Source organism: Struthio camelus, chromosome 10 (genome assembly GCF_040807025.1).
Source record: "Struthio camelus isolate bStrCam1 chromosome 10, bStrCam1.hap1, whole genome shotgun sequence".
Classification (NCBI taxonomy): domain Eukaryota; kingdom Metazoa; phylum Chordata; class Aves; order Struthioniformes; family Struthionidae; genus Struthio; species Struthio camelus.
Genome location: NC_090951.1, coordinates 5411826 through 5424736, shown reverse-complemented (window position 1 = coordinate 5424736; position 12911 = coordinate 5411826). Strand labels below are relative to the sequence as shown.

General features: G+C 38.2%; 1 protein-coding gene across 2 annotated transcripts in view; it reads left to right on the top strand.

The window, feature by feature from the left end:
• CDH13 (cadherin 13) overlaps positions 1 to 12911 on the top strand; it is a 505047-nt gene that overhangs the window by 197118 nt on the left and 295018 nt on the right. For both annotated transcript variants that reach the window (XM_009682913.2, XM_068956075.1), the window contains exon 4: positions 2806 to 2922. In XM_009682913.2, coding sequence (XP_009681208.1) covers positions 2806 to 2922 — 117 coding nt within the window. The remainder of the gene's footprint in view (positions 1 to 2805; positions 2923 to 12911) is intronic.

Sequence of the window (12911 nt, the reverse complement as noted above, 5' to 3'; positions counted from 1 at the left end):
CTACTCATTTAATCATTTAATCATGGTGGTCTTTGACATTGGAGGTGATGAGAGAGAGAAATGATCATGAAGAAATTTCACGGTTGGTTTTTAAATACTGATCTAAAGAATATGAATTCCTTCCAAAAAAATAATTTTTTTTTCCTTTTCTGTTCCAAAGTCTTGCTTGGAAATCTGGACTTGAAGGCCTGATGTCTCACCATCCAGCTGCTTTCCTTTGGGACCCTTGCTGCTTTGTATTAATGATTTCAGTGTTGACTCATTAAGTACAGTTTGGCTTTTTCTTTTATTTGTGGACTTTATCTGAACCACAGGAAGTTCCATCTGAACCTGAGAAAAAACTTCTTCACTGTGAGGGTGACAGAGCATTGGAACAGGTTGCCCAGAGAGGTGGTGGAGTCTCCTTCCCTGGAGATATTCAAAACCCATCTGGATGTGATCCTGGGCAATATGCTCTAGGTGACCCTGCTTGAGCAGGGAGGTTGGACTAGATGATCTCCAGAGGTCCCTTCCAACCTAAACGATTCTGTGATTCTGTGACTTTATGGGAAAGTATAAGGACCAACCATCAGAAGAAGAGGATGAATTTAATTGCTTACTGGTCTATATGACTACCAAAATTATGGGATCCAGGTAATGAATAATCTGAAAGTTGCTTCTGCTGCTCAAACTAGCATAGGAAGGAAACATAGTAGAAAGAGCTGCAGCTTTGAATATCCTCCTTGTTTCTGGAGATCATGCATCTGGCAGATCTTCCTTCGTTTTCATGAGCTCAAGGGCAACTGAGAAGCTGGGAGTTAGCACAAGTCAAAATTGCCGTCTGTTTAGTCTGCTTCTGCTGAACTGAGGAACTGATGTTGCCTGTTAGACATACTGGTAGTCCCTTTTTGTTGCTGTCCTTAGCAACATCGCAGGCACATGCCAGCCAAACTGTCTGCCTGTGTTTACAGTGTAAGTGATTTTGAAAACTCGCTGCTCTGTGCATTTACCTTTGGACAGGATCCAGCTCTTTCCGTTTTATTTGACACATCAAGTGTTTTTGTCTTAAACTTTCTCATGAATTTTTATTAAGGGAATATTCTTTAGGGAAAGGAATGCAAAGACAAAAATAGGGACCCAAGTGGCCTGCAGGCTGAAAGACTTGGAGGGAGGTGGCAAAGCCTTTGGGAGAGTTGGGAACTCTGTATCGGAGAGAGCCTCAGAAAGGACTGAAAATTGGCAAAACTGTGAGAAGGGGTTTTCTGCGCCGTTCTCGCTGCTCTTTGACTTTATCACAATTAAAGCTGACTGCTGAAGACTTGAGTTTCCCTTGCTGCTGGCTGTTGTCAAATCTGATGCTGAAGTGATGCTAAAAATAGCAGAGGCAGAGCCCTGTTTTGGTGATGATGGGCTCGTTAGGAGGTGCTTATGCAGATAGCAGCAGCAGCCTGTGGACTTCTTGACTGATGTGCAGATCATGCCTCTGATAAAACTCATTCAGCTTTGCAGTTAGAATACACACACACACACACACACACATATATGTAAATATAGATATATGTATATCAATAGCTGGCTTAGGAATGCATCTGTTCTTAGGTTGTAAGTAGTAGCTACTGAAACAAAGATTTGATTGAGCAACTTTGAAGTTTGAAAGATTAAGACAGCAGAGAAAAGCCTAGCTGTAGGATATAAGTGCCTAACTGGAATTAGCTGTTTCATTTATCCTATGCTTTGATTGTCCCAACATTTTTGCAAATCTCAATAAACTGCAATTGATCTCAGTCTTTTAATGAGTCAGTCCCAATAAGGTACAAGCTAGTGTGTTATACGTCTTTGTGGGAAGGGCCTGGCTCGAGTGGAAGTGGTGGGAAACAGGCTGAGGTTGCTCTCACCCTTGGAGTTCTCTTGGAGAAGAGGGCTGCAGAGACTATAGGATGAAGCAAAAAAAGAAAAAAAGAGAAGAAAAAGAGTATGACCCCTGTGAAAGCGTGGCTGCTGCAGGGAAGAGCACTGGGGGTCAGGCAGGGAGGCAAGCCAGGGTGGGAGGAGAGTTTGCCAGGGCCAGAGGCCACAATGGAGAGTTTGCTGCAGCCCAGAAGCCGCTGAATTGCCTGGAGCTCAGCTGGATCTGAGTAACTCAGGACAGATGCAGGGGGAAAATGAAGACTTCTGTACACGACGCTTCTGTTTCTGTTCTTTCTGATGTAGTCTCATGAAATTTTCTCTGAGTTGAAAACAAAACAAAAACAAACAAAAAAAACTCAGGAAAAACCCCAAAGCCCCCAAACTAGCTGATATTCTAAATTACACCTGGGTTTTGGTTTCTATTGTTCATTCTTAACTTACAAGCTTTTGGAGTTTTTCTGAGAGTCTGCTAGTTGGGGACAGTCTTGCAAATTCACCTGCAAGTGCTGTTTGACTGGACTGCGGGAAGTGCCTGACTACAGATGTTACTTGAAATGCGACACTGGCAGTAGTGCATCAAGAGTTTTAGAGTTTGGCCCCTTATACAAGTGTTTGATGTAAGCCAGACCTTGTTTAAGATTTATGATTTGAAGTCCTCTGGTAGACATACTTGCTTATGTTTAAAACTAAGTTACAGGAACACAAAATGAGCACTGCAGTTCCACTATTATTGTCCTTGTAAGTGGAGCAACCATTTGAAATTGAAATAGGTTAACCTGTTATTGCTAATCACTGGAGAACACAGCACTTAGCTGGAACCTGGTAGTTTATGTTAATTTTAATTAAAAGTGCAAGGAACGAAAATAAACAGAGGAAAGTTATTCTGAATTCATTGTAAATGGTCATCGTTTCTTTCAGGAAATCTTTAAGATGGAAGGAAATCTGGGAATTCCAAGACAAAAAAGAGCTATTTTGGCGACTCCAATACTAATTCCAGAAAATCAAAGACCACCGTTCCCCAGATCTGTTGGCAAGGTAAGTCAACAAAGAACAGGATCAAGTTTTGATATTAATTCATCCATTTCTCTGAGGTTTTGTAATGCCTATCATGTTGGTAGTAGTGTCCCAGACAAAATTAAGAAGCACAAAGCTGAACAGAGAGGATTGTTTTTTTGTCTTTATTGCGTAGACAGATGAACATGGCTTTGTATTCATGGGATACTTTTACGTTACTAGCATATACTCTATTCAAAAGCATTAATCAGAGCTGTGCGTTTTCATGTGGCTGCTAACTTCAATAGAGGTAGCTACCTATTGTGTATCCGTGTGTGTTAGGCTGGTGTTGAAATCTAGGCCACGGGTGTTATGAGGAAAATCCCACTGCCTTTTTGTGGATTATCTTCTTTTTTATTCTCAAGATCTAAAAAGGATTCATAAGACATCACGAGTAGAAATGTTAAGATTCTTTAGTTCATCGCTAGTGTCCAAAGATGAAGTAAGGCTGCGCAGATGCTTTCAATTTTGTTTTGTATTATTTGCAAAGGTCTGACAAAGAAACAAAGTTTTTCTCAGGTCTGCAGACACCCACATAAACAACAGAGTCCTAATGGCTGCTTTTTCGGACCTCCAGATATATAGCTTGCATACAAAGTTATCATAAAAACTTAGATACCAATAGCTGTTTAAACGGCCATTTAGGCATTAAAAGCTGTAGTTGCATGAATATATTTTGTGTATCGGCAGCTTTGAAAGAGGGACCCTACCCAATGCTCTGATTTCCATAGGTGTGTCAGTGCCAGAAGAGCCCATAAAGCTCTTACGGGGTTGGTTCATAACTCCCACTGACACGTTCACTAGAGCTAAACCCACAGCTCGAGGGCAGAATTTAGCTCTACGATCAGTGTGTAATTTAGCGAGCTGGCATCTAATCAGTTGCATTAATAATGAGGAAAATTTTGATTCTTTTCAGTAACAAGGGAGAATAATTCCCTGAAAATTTTATTTTCTTCCCTTTCCCTGCCCGCTGTTTATCCTGATAACATACCTTGCTATTAATTTTTCCATCGTTTTGAAGTATTTTTAATGTGTCCTATGTAGTAGTGGAAAATTCACCATTCCCAATCTTCTTCCTTTCAATTTCAGTGTTCGAAGCTCTGAGAGTTAATGATGAATAATTTAGCAAATTTTTTTAGTTAACTTGTTAGTGATAAGCAATTGATTAAGACTCCTGTTGTGCAATTCTAAAGCAGTGGGGGAAATAAAAAAAGTTGGTTTTACACAGATCTGAAGTATTTCTTTATTATTATTTTCCATTCTTCCTTCCCATACTCGCTGCCTGTGAGCAAAGACTTGCAATCTGTTAGATCTGAGTTGATCTCTGGAAGTGTCTTCATTAAGTATATTTATTGAAAGTTTAGGATGTCAGTCCTGGCAGTTGAGGTTCCTTAAGCTGAATTAAGGTTGAGGTTCCTTAAGCTTGAGATGAATCTGGTCCTGTCAGTACTTAAAGGTTTTCCTGGCATCTTGTAATCTTGACTTTTTTTTATCATTCTTGAAATGCTAGTCCTGCATCAGGAGTTAGGTATGTCAGATGATGAGCAAACATAGAACTGTAAAAGCATCAGATTTTCAAAAGCCCTAGGACACTTACTTTTAAATAATATTTAAGTTATAGGAACTGCAAATGATCAGTGCCTTGAAATATTCTAAGTCATCATCAGTTTAAAAAGACTTTAAAGTAGTTGGTTTTTTTTTTTTTTTCAGTATTATCTGCTTTTGGTATCCAGACATGAGTATTTTGGCTATCATCTATTGCAAACAGTAACATAGAGTGCATATTTGACGAGAGACAAAAATGCTAGAGATATTTAAAATATAGGAATGACATTCTAGGTCAACTGCAGTAATTTGCAACTGAATGCTTAATAAAGCATAAATAAAAAGGTTTAAATCCTCAAGCTACTGATTGTAGGAGAGAGAGTCAATATTCTTCCCTAACTAAAAAATTTAGTAGACGTTAATACTGAAAATAAAAGCAATTACTTTTTGTCTTTTTTCACATCTCACAGATCTTCATAAGCTGTGCCATGAAGTCTGCAGAAACAGAGTAGTCTCTGTTTCTCTGGAGAGCCTTTTATGCCTTAAAAATCATGGAGACACCCAATTCATAATGTTGTTTCAGATCCTGCACAAATTGCAGAAAAGATTGATCTATATCATTTAGCTTTAGATGGCTACTCTTAGCCTCACGAATTTGCAACATTTATTTAGATGCCTTTGTGAGGTGTCGAACCACAATTGCTGCCTTCTCCATGTTATTTTGGAGCTTATCTTCTGAAGCCTCAGCAAGGCACATTCTGTGGGCTGATGAATAATATCTATAGATGTGTAAGATTTTCTCTTGACCTTAAACTTTGCCATCTCTCTGGTCTGTTGTAGACCACTTTCACTGTAAAGGGAACATTACAGATGTGTTTTGTAGCTGTGCTTTTTTTACAGTGGGGTTTTTCTTTGGACGAGAAAAGCATACTGAGAACGCTGATGCTGAGCAGCACTTCTGCAGCCAGGAGCTGGTGTAGACTTGAACTAAACTGTGACAGCTTTTCCGTGAGACACCTGTTCTTTCCCTACTTCTGAGCCTCAGCTATAAATCTGAGATATAGAGGATTATGAAAAGGAAAGCTGAGGAAGAATGTGGCATTTAAATAGATACTTCCAGACTTCAGCAATATTTTGGCTTAGTTGGCATTGTGGGGCGTTCCTTGTTTTATTCAGATGTAGCCAGGCACCCACTTTGTATGACCTATAGGGTATAGTGGAACCTCGAAGGTTTGGGGTCATAGGTACTATATATATGTACGTGTGTGTACATATACACACACACACACGCATGTATATACATATATATATAAATATTTCTGTAACCCAATATTTTTATGTCTCCACCTCTATTGAAAAAATCTCAAAGGGAAACTGAAGAGCAAAATTTAAAGAAGGGATGGACAGTTTAGGTGTAATAAAAACATAATGTTGAATGCTGTTGAACTTCCTCTCTGGAGAGATGAACAGAGCTGACTCAGTCGATAGTGTGGTCATGAGGCACGGTGAGGACATCAGAGCAGGAAAAACAAATTTGTTCTAACACTGTACAGTCATTTTCAGACTGATTCCTACTTCAGAAAGGTGCTTTCTGCCAGGACTTTTGTCTGAGAAAGAGTATCAAAATAGGCGTTATCAAAGCAAGGGAAGACGACCGCAAGCTATCTTTGCTGTGATGGTGATGCTCGCCTCCGCTGCGGCGGCGGAGGCCCTGATGTGGCTGAGGACGCGTTGCCCGTGAGAGCTGGGAGCCGGCCCCACGTGCTGCCAGGGCCTGGGCTAGCTCTAGGGGGAGTCAAGAGAGAAGGTGTTAGCTATAGGTGAGTGAGTCTGCCAGCACTGCTTTCGTATAATGAAGCCGAGAAAACACTAATATCCAGGCACTTTAGTATATTCACAGCTAATGTAACATCCTAGTTGTTCCACAGCACTAATGGTTGTACATGCTGAATTCTTGTGGAGTGTTACTGTATTTCCATAGCAAGAGAAGAGTAAATAAAGTCAATTTCTAAAATTGTGTGTTATCATAATTGGATATTTATCTGTCTTTAAGGATATTTTGAAAGAAGCAGTTTTTAGAAGTTCAGAGCTACTATTAAAGTTCTGTCATTTCCAGTGATGTTATGTTGGCTCGTCCTAACACCTGCCTGTTGCTGTGTCCAGGTGGAACATGCCTGTCTAATATTAGATTTCGAATTTTACCAGTAATACATCATTTAACACGTCAGAATTGTTGCTGATTTAAATGCTAAAAGTAATTTTCTTAAAGCATCAAATTCTTCAACTGATAAAAGATATCAATAAAAACATTTGGGAACTAGGATACAGTAATGCGTGTGTGGGAAAATAACCATACGCTTTACAGAGTGAAAAATCATCATAATTTTTGGTCTGCGTTCATCTTTGGGCTTGTGCTCGTAAGGAACGTGAAGCTTGCCTGGCTGAATGAAATGTCCGGGACAGTGATAATTTCCAATTTGACTAGTTCTGTTTGTTACTATCATGTAGTCTGCTTTAGATGCCCGCATAAGAGTTATGTTTCCAATTGCATCCTGTGTGTGTTTTCTTCCCCTTCCTTCCATCTGCTTGTCCGAATTACCAGTGTGGTTAATTTTCTGTTCTGACGGCTGGCTATTTTCCATCCCTTGTTAACACCATGATGCCTAGAAATGCCCAAGGTGGTTTGGAGGTGATTGCAGTGGCTGCCAACATTGAGCTCCCTTGGTTGGGAGCAGGACAAATGGGGGAAAAATAGGAGGTCGGGGAGAACTATTAAATTTTGTTTCACAGTTAGGGAACAATTGTATAAAGAGAAAACAAAGGATTGTAGAGGGCTTTATTCATTGAGGACTGGCAATATAAATCAGGGAGGAGATATTGCGCTAGACAAGTGAAAAAACTGTTTTAATTAAATGCAGGAGTTCAAATCACTGTTTAGCATAACAAGGAAATACATGTGTAGAGGCTCTTTTTTATGCTGTTACTGGCCTCCTAGCTTATCCACTTAGGAACAAGATTATTGCCTTGCCGTTTGCACACCGTTGCTTAAGGTATCTCTTAATTAAGTAACTATCATAGTTGTGCTGTGCTTTCAGGTAGAGGAATCTTGCCTTCTAGCAGTGTCTAAGCTTTTGCACATTATCCTTCATTCCTGAGGGAGGCCAATGTGATTAAAATATTTTAATACGCTCTTGGTAACATTGGTCTTTGTGTCCAGATGGCCCAGGCTACCACTGTTGACTGTTATTGATACATTTTGTCTAACTCTTGCTGATGCAGCACAGGGATATTATATTCAATTTTTAGTCTCTCCCCATATGTTACTCTTCCAGTTTTTGTCCACATTAACTCAAATGAAGTACAAAGCAGTGGGATGTGGGATTTCAGTGTGATTACAGTGATAGGTTATTTGTCAGTATGCTATAGAGATGTAGTCTAAGACAAATTTAAGAGTTGTAGGTCTGTGTATCAATTTGATTGTCTCTAGACATTACTTACTTGTGGTGAGCTGTGTGATACTATTTTTTGAAGTTTAATCCTTACGCTAATAAAGAGTTCAAAATGCAGGAGGGCTATTGTGGAAAGATGGCCAACAAGTTCCAGTTCTTCTTCCAGGCGTTTGGAGAGAAGGACCTCTGCAGAGCGGGAGTGCTAGAAGCATTTACTGTGGGTTTTGTTGGGGGGGCCTATGAGGAATCCATGATCTTATTTGAATATAAGCAAATGTCCTTCGTAACATTGAGTATTTAGTAGTTATAGTATAAGATCTGGAAGCCGTGGGTGGCCTGATAACAACTGGCAAGACCTTCTATGCTTAGTGGAGGCCAGAAAATAGGGAGGGGCAAACAGGAGAATTTTTAGGGGCTGCGCTGAAAGATGAAAAAGCAAATAGTTTTTTCTCTTTTTGCCAATTAAAGTCTTTTTTCTTTGTTGCCTGGCTGTTAGTTTAGGGGGGGGAGGGGGCAGATATTTGTATCAGATTGGCTGTGGGTTTCCTCCTTTGATCTGGGCTGATGGACAGTTAGCTACCAAAGGGTGAATAGATGGCAGGACTGACCTAAACAAAAGCTTAAGAAAAGAGCGGCTTTTGCTCCCAAACATGGTAGAAATCTCTAAGGACTGTGAAAACTGATTTTTGTTTTGTTGCCTCCTCCGCTTTCCCCCTGAACTGTGCATGTATGGCAAGGAGAAAACACAGCTTGTCAGTTAACTCAGCATTGAAAAAAGCTGAAGAGGGGAGGAAAATGAAGATAACTGGATGGAAAAGCTGCTGGAAGCTTATTATTTTTGACTGGATATCTGATTGAGACTATTTATATATAGAAAAATTATATGCTTCACAGAAAGGAATTGTTAAGTACTAAAGATGCAGCTGGAAAAATGCCAAACTATAGGCAAGAGTTAGAAAAGAAGGTGGTAAAGTAACAAGATAGAGATGATTATGATCCTCCCATCTGTGAAGAGAACCTAGAGAGAAAGCTTCTAGATTGGAAAGGGATGCAGAGAACAAGATCAACAGGTGAAATAAAAAATTAAGGAGCAGTTTTATTCTGCTGGAAAATGAGGTAGAAAATGGGGGAAAAGGAGAGAGATGGTCCAAAAAAGAAATGGATGAGGGAAAAGAGCTATCTAGGTTGGAGAATCAAGTCTGGAAGATAATGACGTGTGCTGACAGAGAGCAAAATGATCTGTAAAGCAGAAACGATATACCTAAAACCTTTTCCAACACCAAGAGAAAAGCTGTGCAATTCCTTACCAAGAACATGTATCTTCATGTGTCAGTCCTCAAAAATGATGAGGAAAGAAGAGAATTTGTGTTATAGAAGAAGTGGATTTGCACTGTTTAGGGAAAAATCTATGGGTTTATATATATATTTTTTCCTATTCGTTGTTATCAAATCACCACCATATCAGATCTAAATGAACAAGCTGTACGGAAGAGTAAGCGGAGAAAAGGGGGCAGATGATCTTCAGCCGGAACTCCGATTTCTCCAGAAGGAGGCTGGAAGCATGGTGAGATAGCATTTAGGATGAGACAGCTGAAAAAGTGATGCTCTGAGGGAGGTGCTGGAACGTTTGGATACAGGGAAGCAATTGCGGAGCGAGGACCTTTTCCAGCAAGTAGAACCCACGCGGGTGCAAGGAGTTCTGCCTTCTGGCATCAAGGTTTGATGGCATATAAGAAAAGCACCCATTAAGGTATGTAAAAGAAATGTATCTGTTAATCTCTGCAGGAAAAGACAAATCCACCTGCAAGGATCTATAGACAAGCAGCAAGCAAGGAGTGGTAAAAGACATACAGAAAAGAGAAGATAAATTCTGTTGCTGATGAGTAGCACTTAGGTAATAAATATAATCTTAATAAAGCTATTTCTAATCCAGCTAGGAAAAAGATTGGGAGTAGGTTTAAAAAAAAAAATCATATTAGTTTTTTATTAGAATTTTCTCTAAAATTAGAGAAAATTTTGTTACTCATACCATAAGATTGGGCAAAAATATATATCTGAGCTCAGTTTATTCAGCCTAACACAGTAAGTGTTCTCTGTAAATCCAGTGTGAGTGTAGTGATTTAAGCCAAAGGAAAATATTGGCACAGAAACAAGTGGGTATAAATTTTGGCTGAAGATTAGAAGAAAAGTTCCAAGTCCTCAGAGAAGAGAAATTAATTTTCACCAGTCTTCCAGTATGAGTAAAGAGAAGGGAATAAAGTTTGATAAATATAGGATCACAGTTGCATAATACGAACACTTCTGATAGGGAAAGGACAGAGGTTTCCTTTTATTCTAGTGTTCTTGAAAATGTATGTGAAATACCCCACTGAGCAGGACTTGAATGGACCATTGGAGATGTCATTTTAATATCTGATCAAATTCCTGGCTTGCATGAAGGGATGGAGCACTTCTGACCTTCATGGAAAAATACCATATCAGTATGGTATTTTATATTAGGCTATACCTACCTCAGTAATGAAATGAACGGCACTCCAATAAATTTTGGGCTTTCAATGCAAGTACATGAATTATTAAACTAGAGTATATTAATTTTCATTAAAAGATATATATTTGATGTCCCAACAAACCATTAAGTGAAAACAGCACTTCAAATTTATCTAGTTTCCTGAAAGATCTCTCTTCAAATTTTCCTTTTTTAAAATATTGATAGTCACATAAACAATTCCTACAGAATACATTTGTTCTCTTTAAGCTAACAGTATTTTAATGAAAAGTCTTGTTAAAATACTCCTGTTTACTTAAGATAGTTCAGAAGGATCAAATTTCAGCAGTAGATGCTTTAGAAAACTGGAAAATAATAACAATTTGCTATCATTTTTTAATGTTTGGTGTCATTAATAAGGATAACAGACTTTTAAAAACATTTAAGGAATACTTTTTAACCTAGTTACTATGGTTACAAGTTTGTTGGAGATGCAGCAGTTCTATGGCAACAATGGAATTAGATTTGCTACCCAATATTGAAATATCCGGTACCTAATTTCCTGCTTCATAATAAATCACACTCATGGCCTTAAGGAGAGCACCAAAGAAAAGAGATTTTATACTCTGAAGCTGTAGTATAGCATATAAAGTATATTACAGTTAACTGTTGTGTTGTTTGAATTAACTTTGATTCCAGAAGTTGTTATCTTAAACTGTGTTGCAGATGAACATGAAGAAAAAAAATTGTTTCAGTCCTTGCCAGTAAATTGCCTATAAAATAACTGTGGTAAAACGTCAAGTAAAAGCCTGACAACTAATTTTTTGTTCACAGACTAGTTGGAGTTTTGTTTCCGTTTTAAGAAAAAAGTGTTGGGGTTGTTTTTAGATGCAACAACTACTTCATCTAATAATGCCCAATATCAGACTCCTTTTCATAGTATTTTTCTCTTAAATGGATAATTATGCTCATCTTTGTGAGAAGAAAACAACAACAACAACAAATGCCCTGAAAAGTCCAACTTCTTACGAGCTTTTCTTGACCCCCTAAAAATCTCAGACCCATGTTTTAAGAAGATGGCGTTGCACAAAATCAATGTAGTGCATGTACACAGTCTTACTGAGCATACTGTGAGCAAGCAATGCAGACTAATAGTTATTCAGTTCCCATTCTCTAGCCAGATTCTCCATGATTTGCATGAAACTATACTAAACTTTTTGTTAGCTTTCATCTTTATGTATTCCAAGATGATTCTGTATCAATCCTTAGGTGACTAATAGAATATTTTGATATTCACCTTAAATTTTCTATGACTTGGTTTAATTCAGTTATTTGATATAAGCAGTCCTTTGGGCCAGCTTGACAAAACTGTGTTTTCCTCTTGAATGTGTACTTTTCAGCAAAATCTTGACCTCTGCATTCTAGTAAGGCCAAATTTTATCCTTAATAAAATGGAAGGCCTAATTCTGTTATCTCACACTCTTAAGACTAAGGATATTTGGATCAGGATTTCTATTTGCTTCCACTATGATACTTTTAATTTGTAGAATTACTTTCTACAAATCTACTTACAGTAATGCTTTCTTTGAAGTAGGATGACAAATGCAACAGACCTATCCATCATTACTTAGCTATGCACTGTGTTAATAGTATATCACTAGCAAAGAAGTGAGAGCTGTAGAATATTGAAGTCAGTGAAAAGAACAGGACCACAGAGCTTTCTTTAAAACAATAAAGATATTTATTTGATAGGTATGGTTTGATACAGATTGCTTCAGATCTGATCCGCTACCTGAGTAGCGTACCTTCTCCATCTGATCATTTCCCTGTTTTGTTACAAGTCATTCCTCTGGTTTCCTGTTAAGTCAGTCTTTAGCAAGATTATGGTCTAATATAAAGCAATATCCAAATGAATGGCATTTTAGGAAGAAAAATAACTCATTCCTGCCAGTTCATAAACTAAATACTGTCATACTGTCACCCTGAGTACTTACTTTAATGAAAGACTTTTAATAAAGGCGTTTTGTGGACTGGCAACAAATTTGATATTATTAGCTGTGACTTGTTAAAGTGGCATTAAGAAAAGATGGTTGGCAGAGTATTTCCAGAAGGAAAAATGCTGTGTATTATATATGTCTCGTCTGTAAGGTTGAGTAAATAGCTGTCACTCAGGGAACAACAGTCATTTTCTTCCTTCTGACCAGCTGCTGGGTCTCTTCAATGGTGACAAACTAATTGTACCCTTTTTGTGTTTTTCTCTTAGTTTTATCATACATGGAGGACTTTACTTTTGCGTTTTATAGTGCTGTATGCTAAAGATAAATAGGATGCATGTAACAGTATGATGCTAACCTCTATCGAGACAGCTGCATTTTCATTTAATTAACATTTTTCCTTTTCTTTTCCACAACTTTTGTTGCTCTTTCCAGCTGCCATCTAAAGGCAACTTTTTTTTTAAAAAATCTTTCTTATTAATCACCTTTACCATTTAG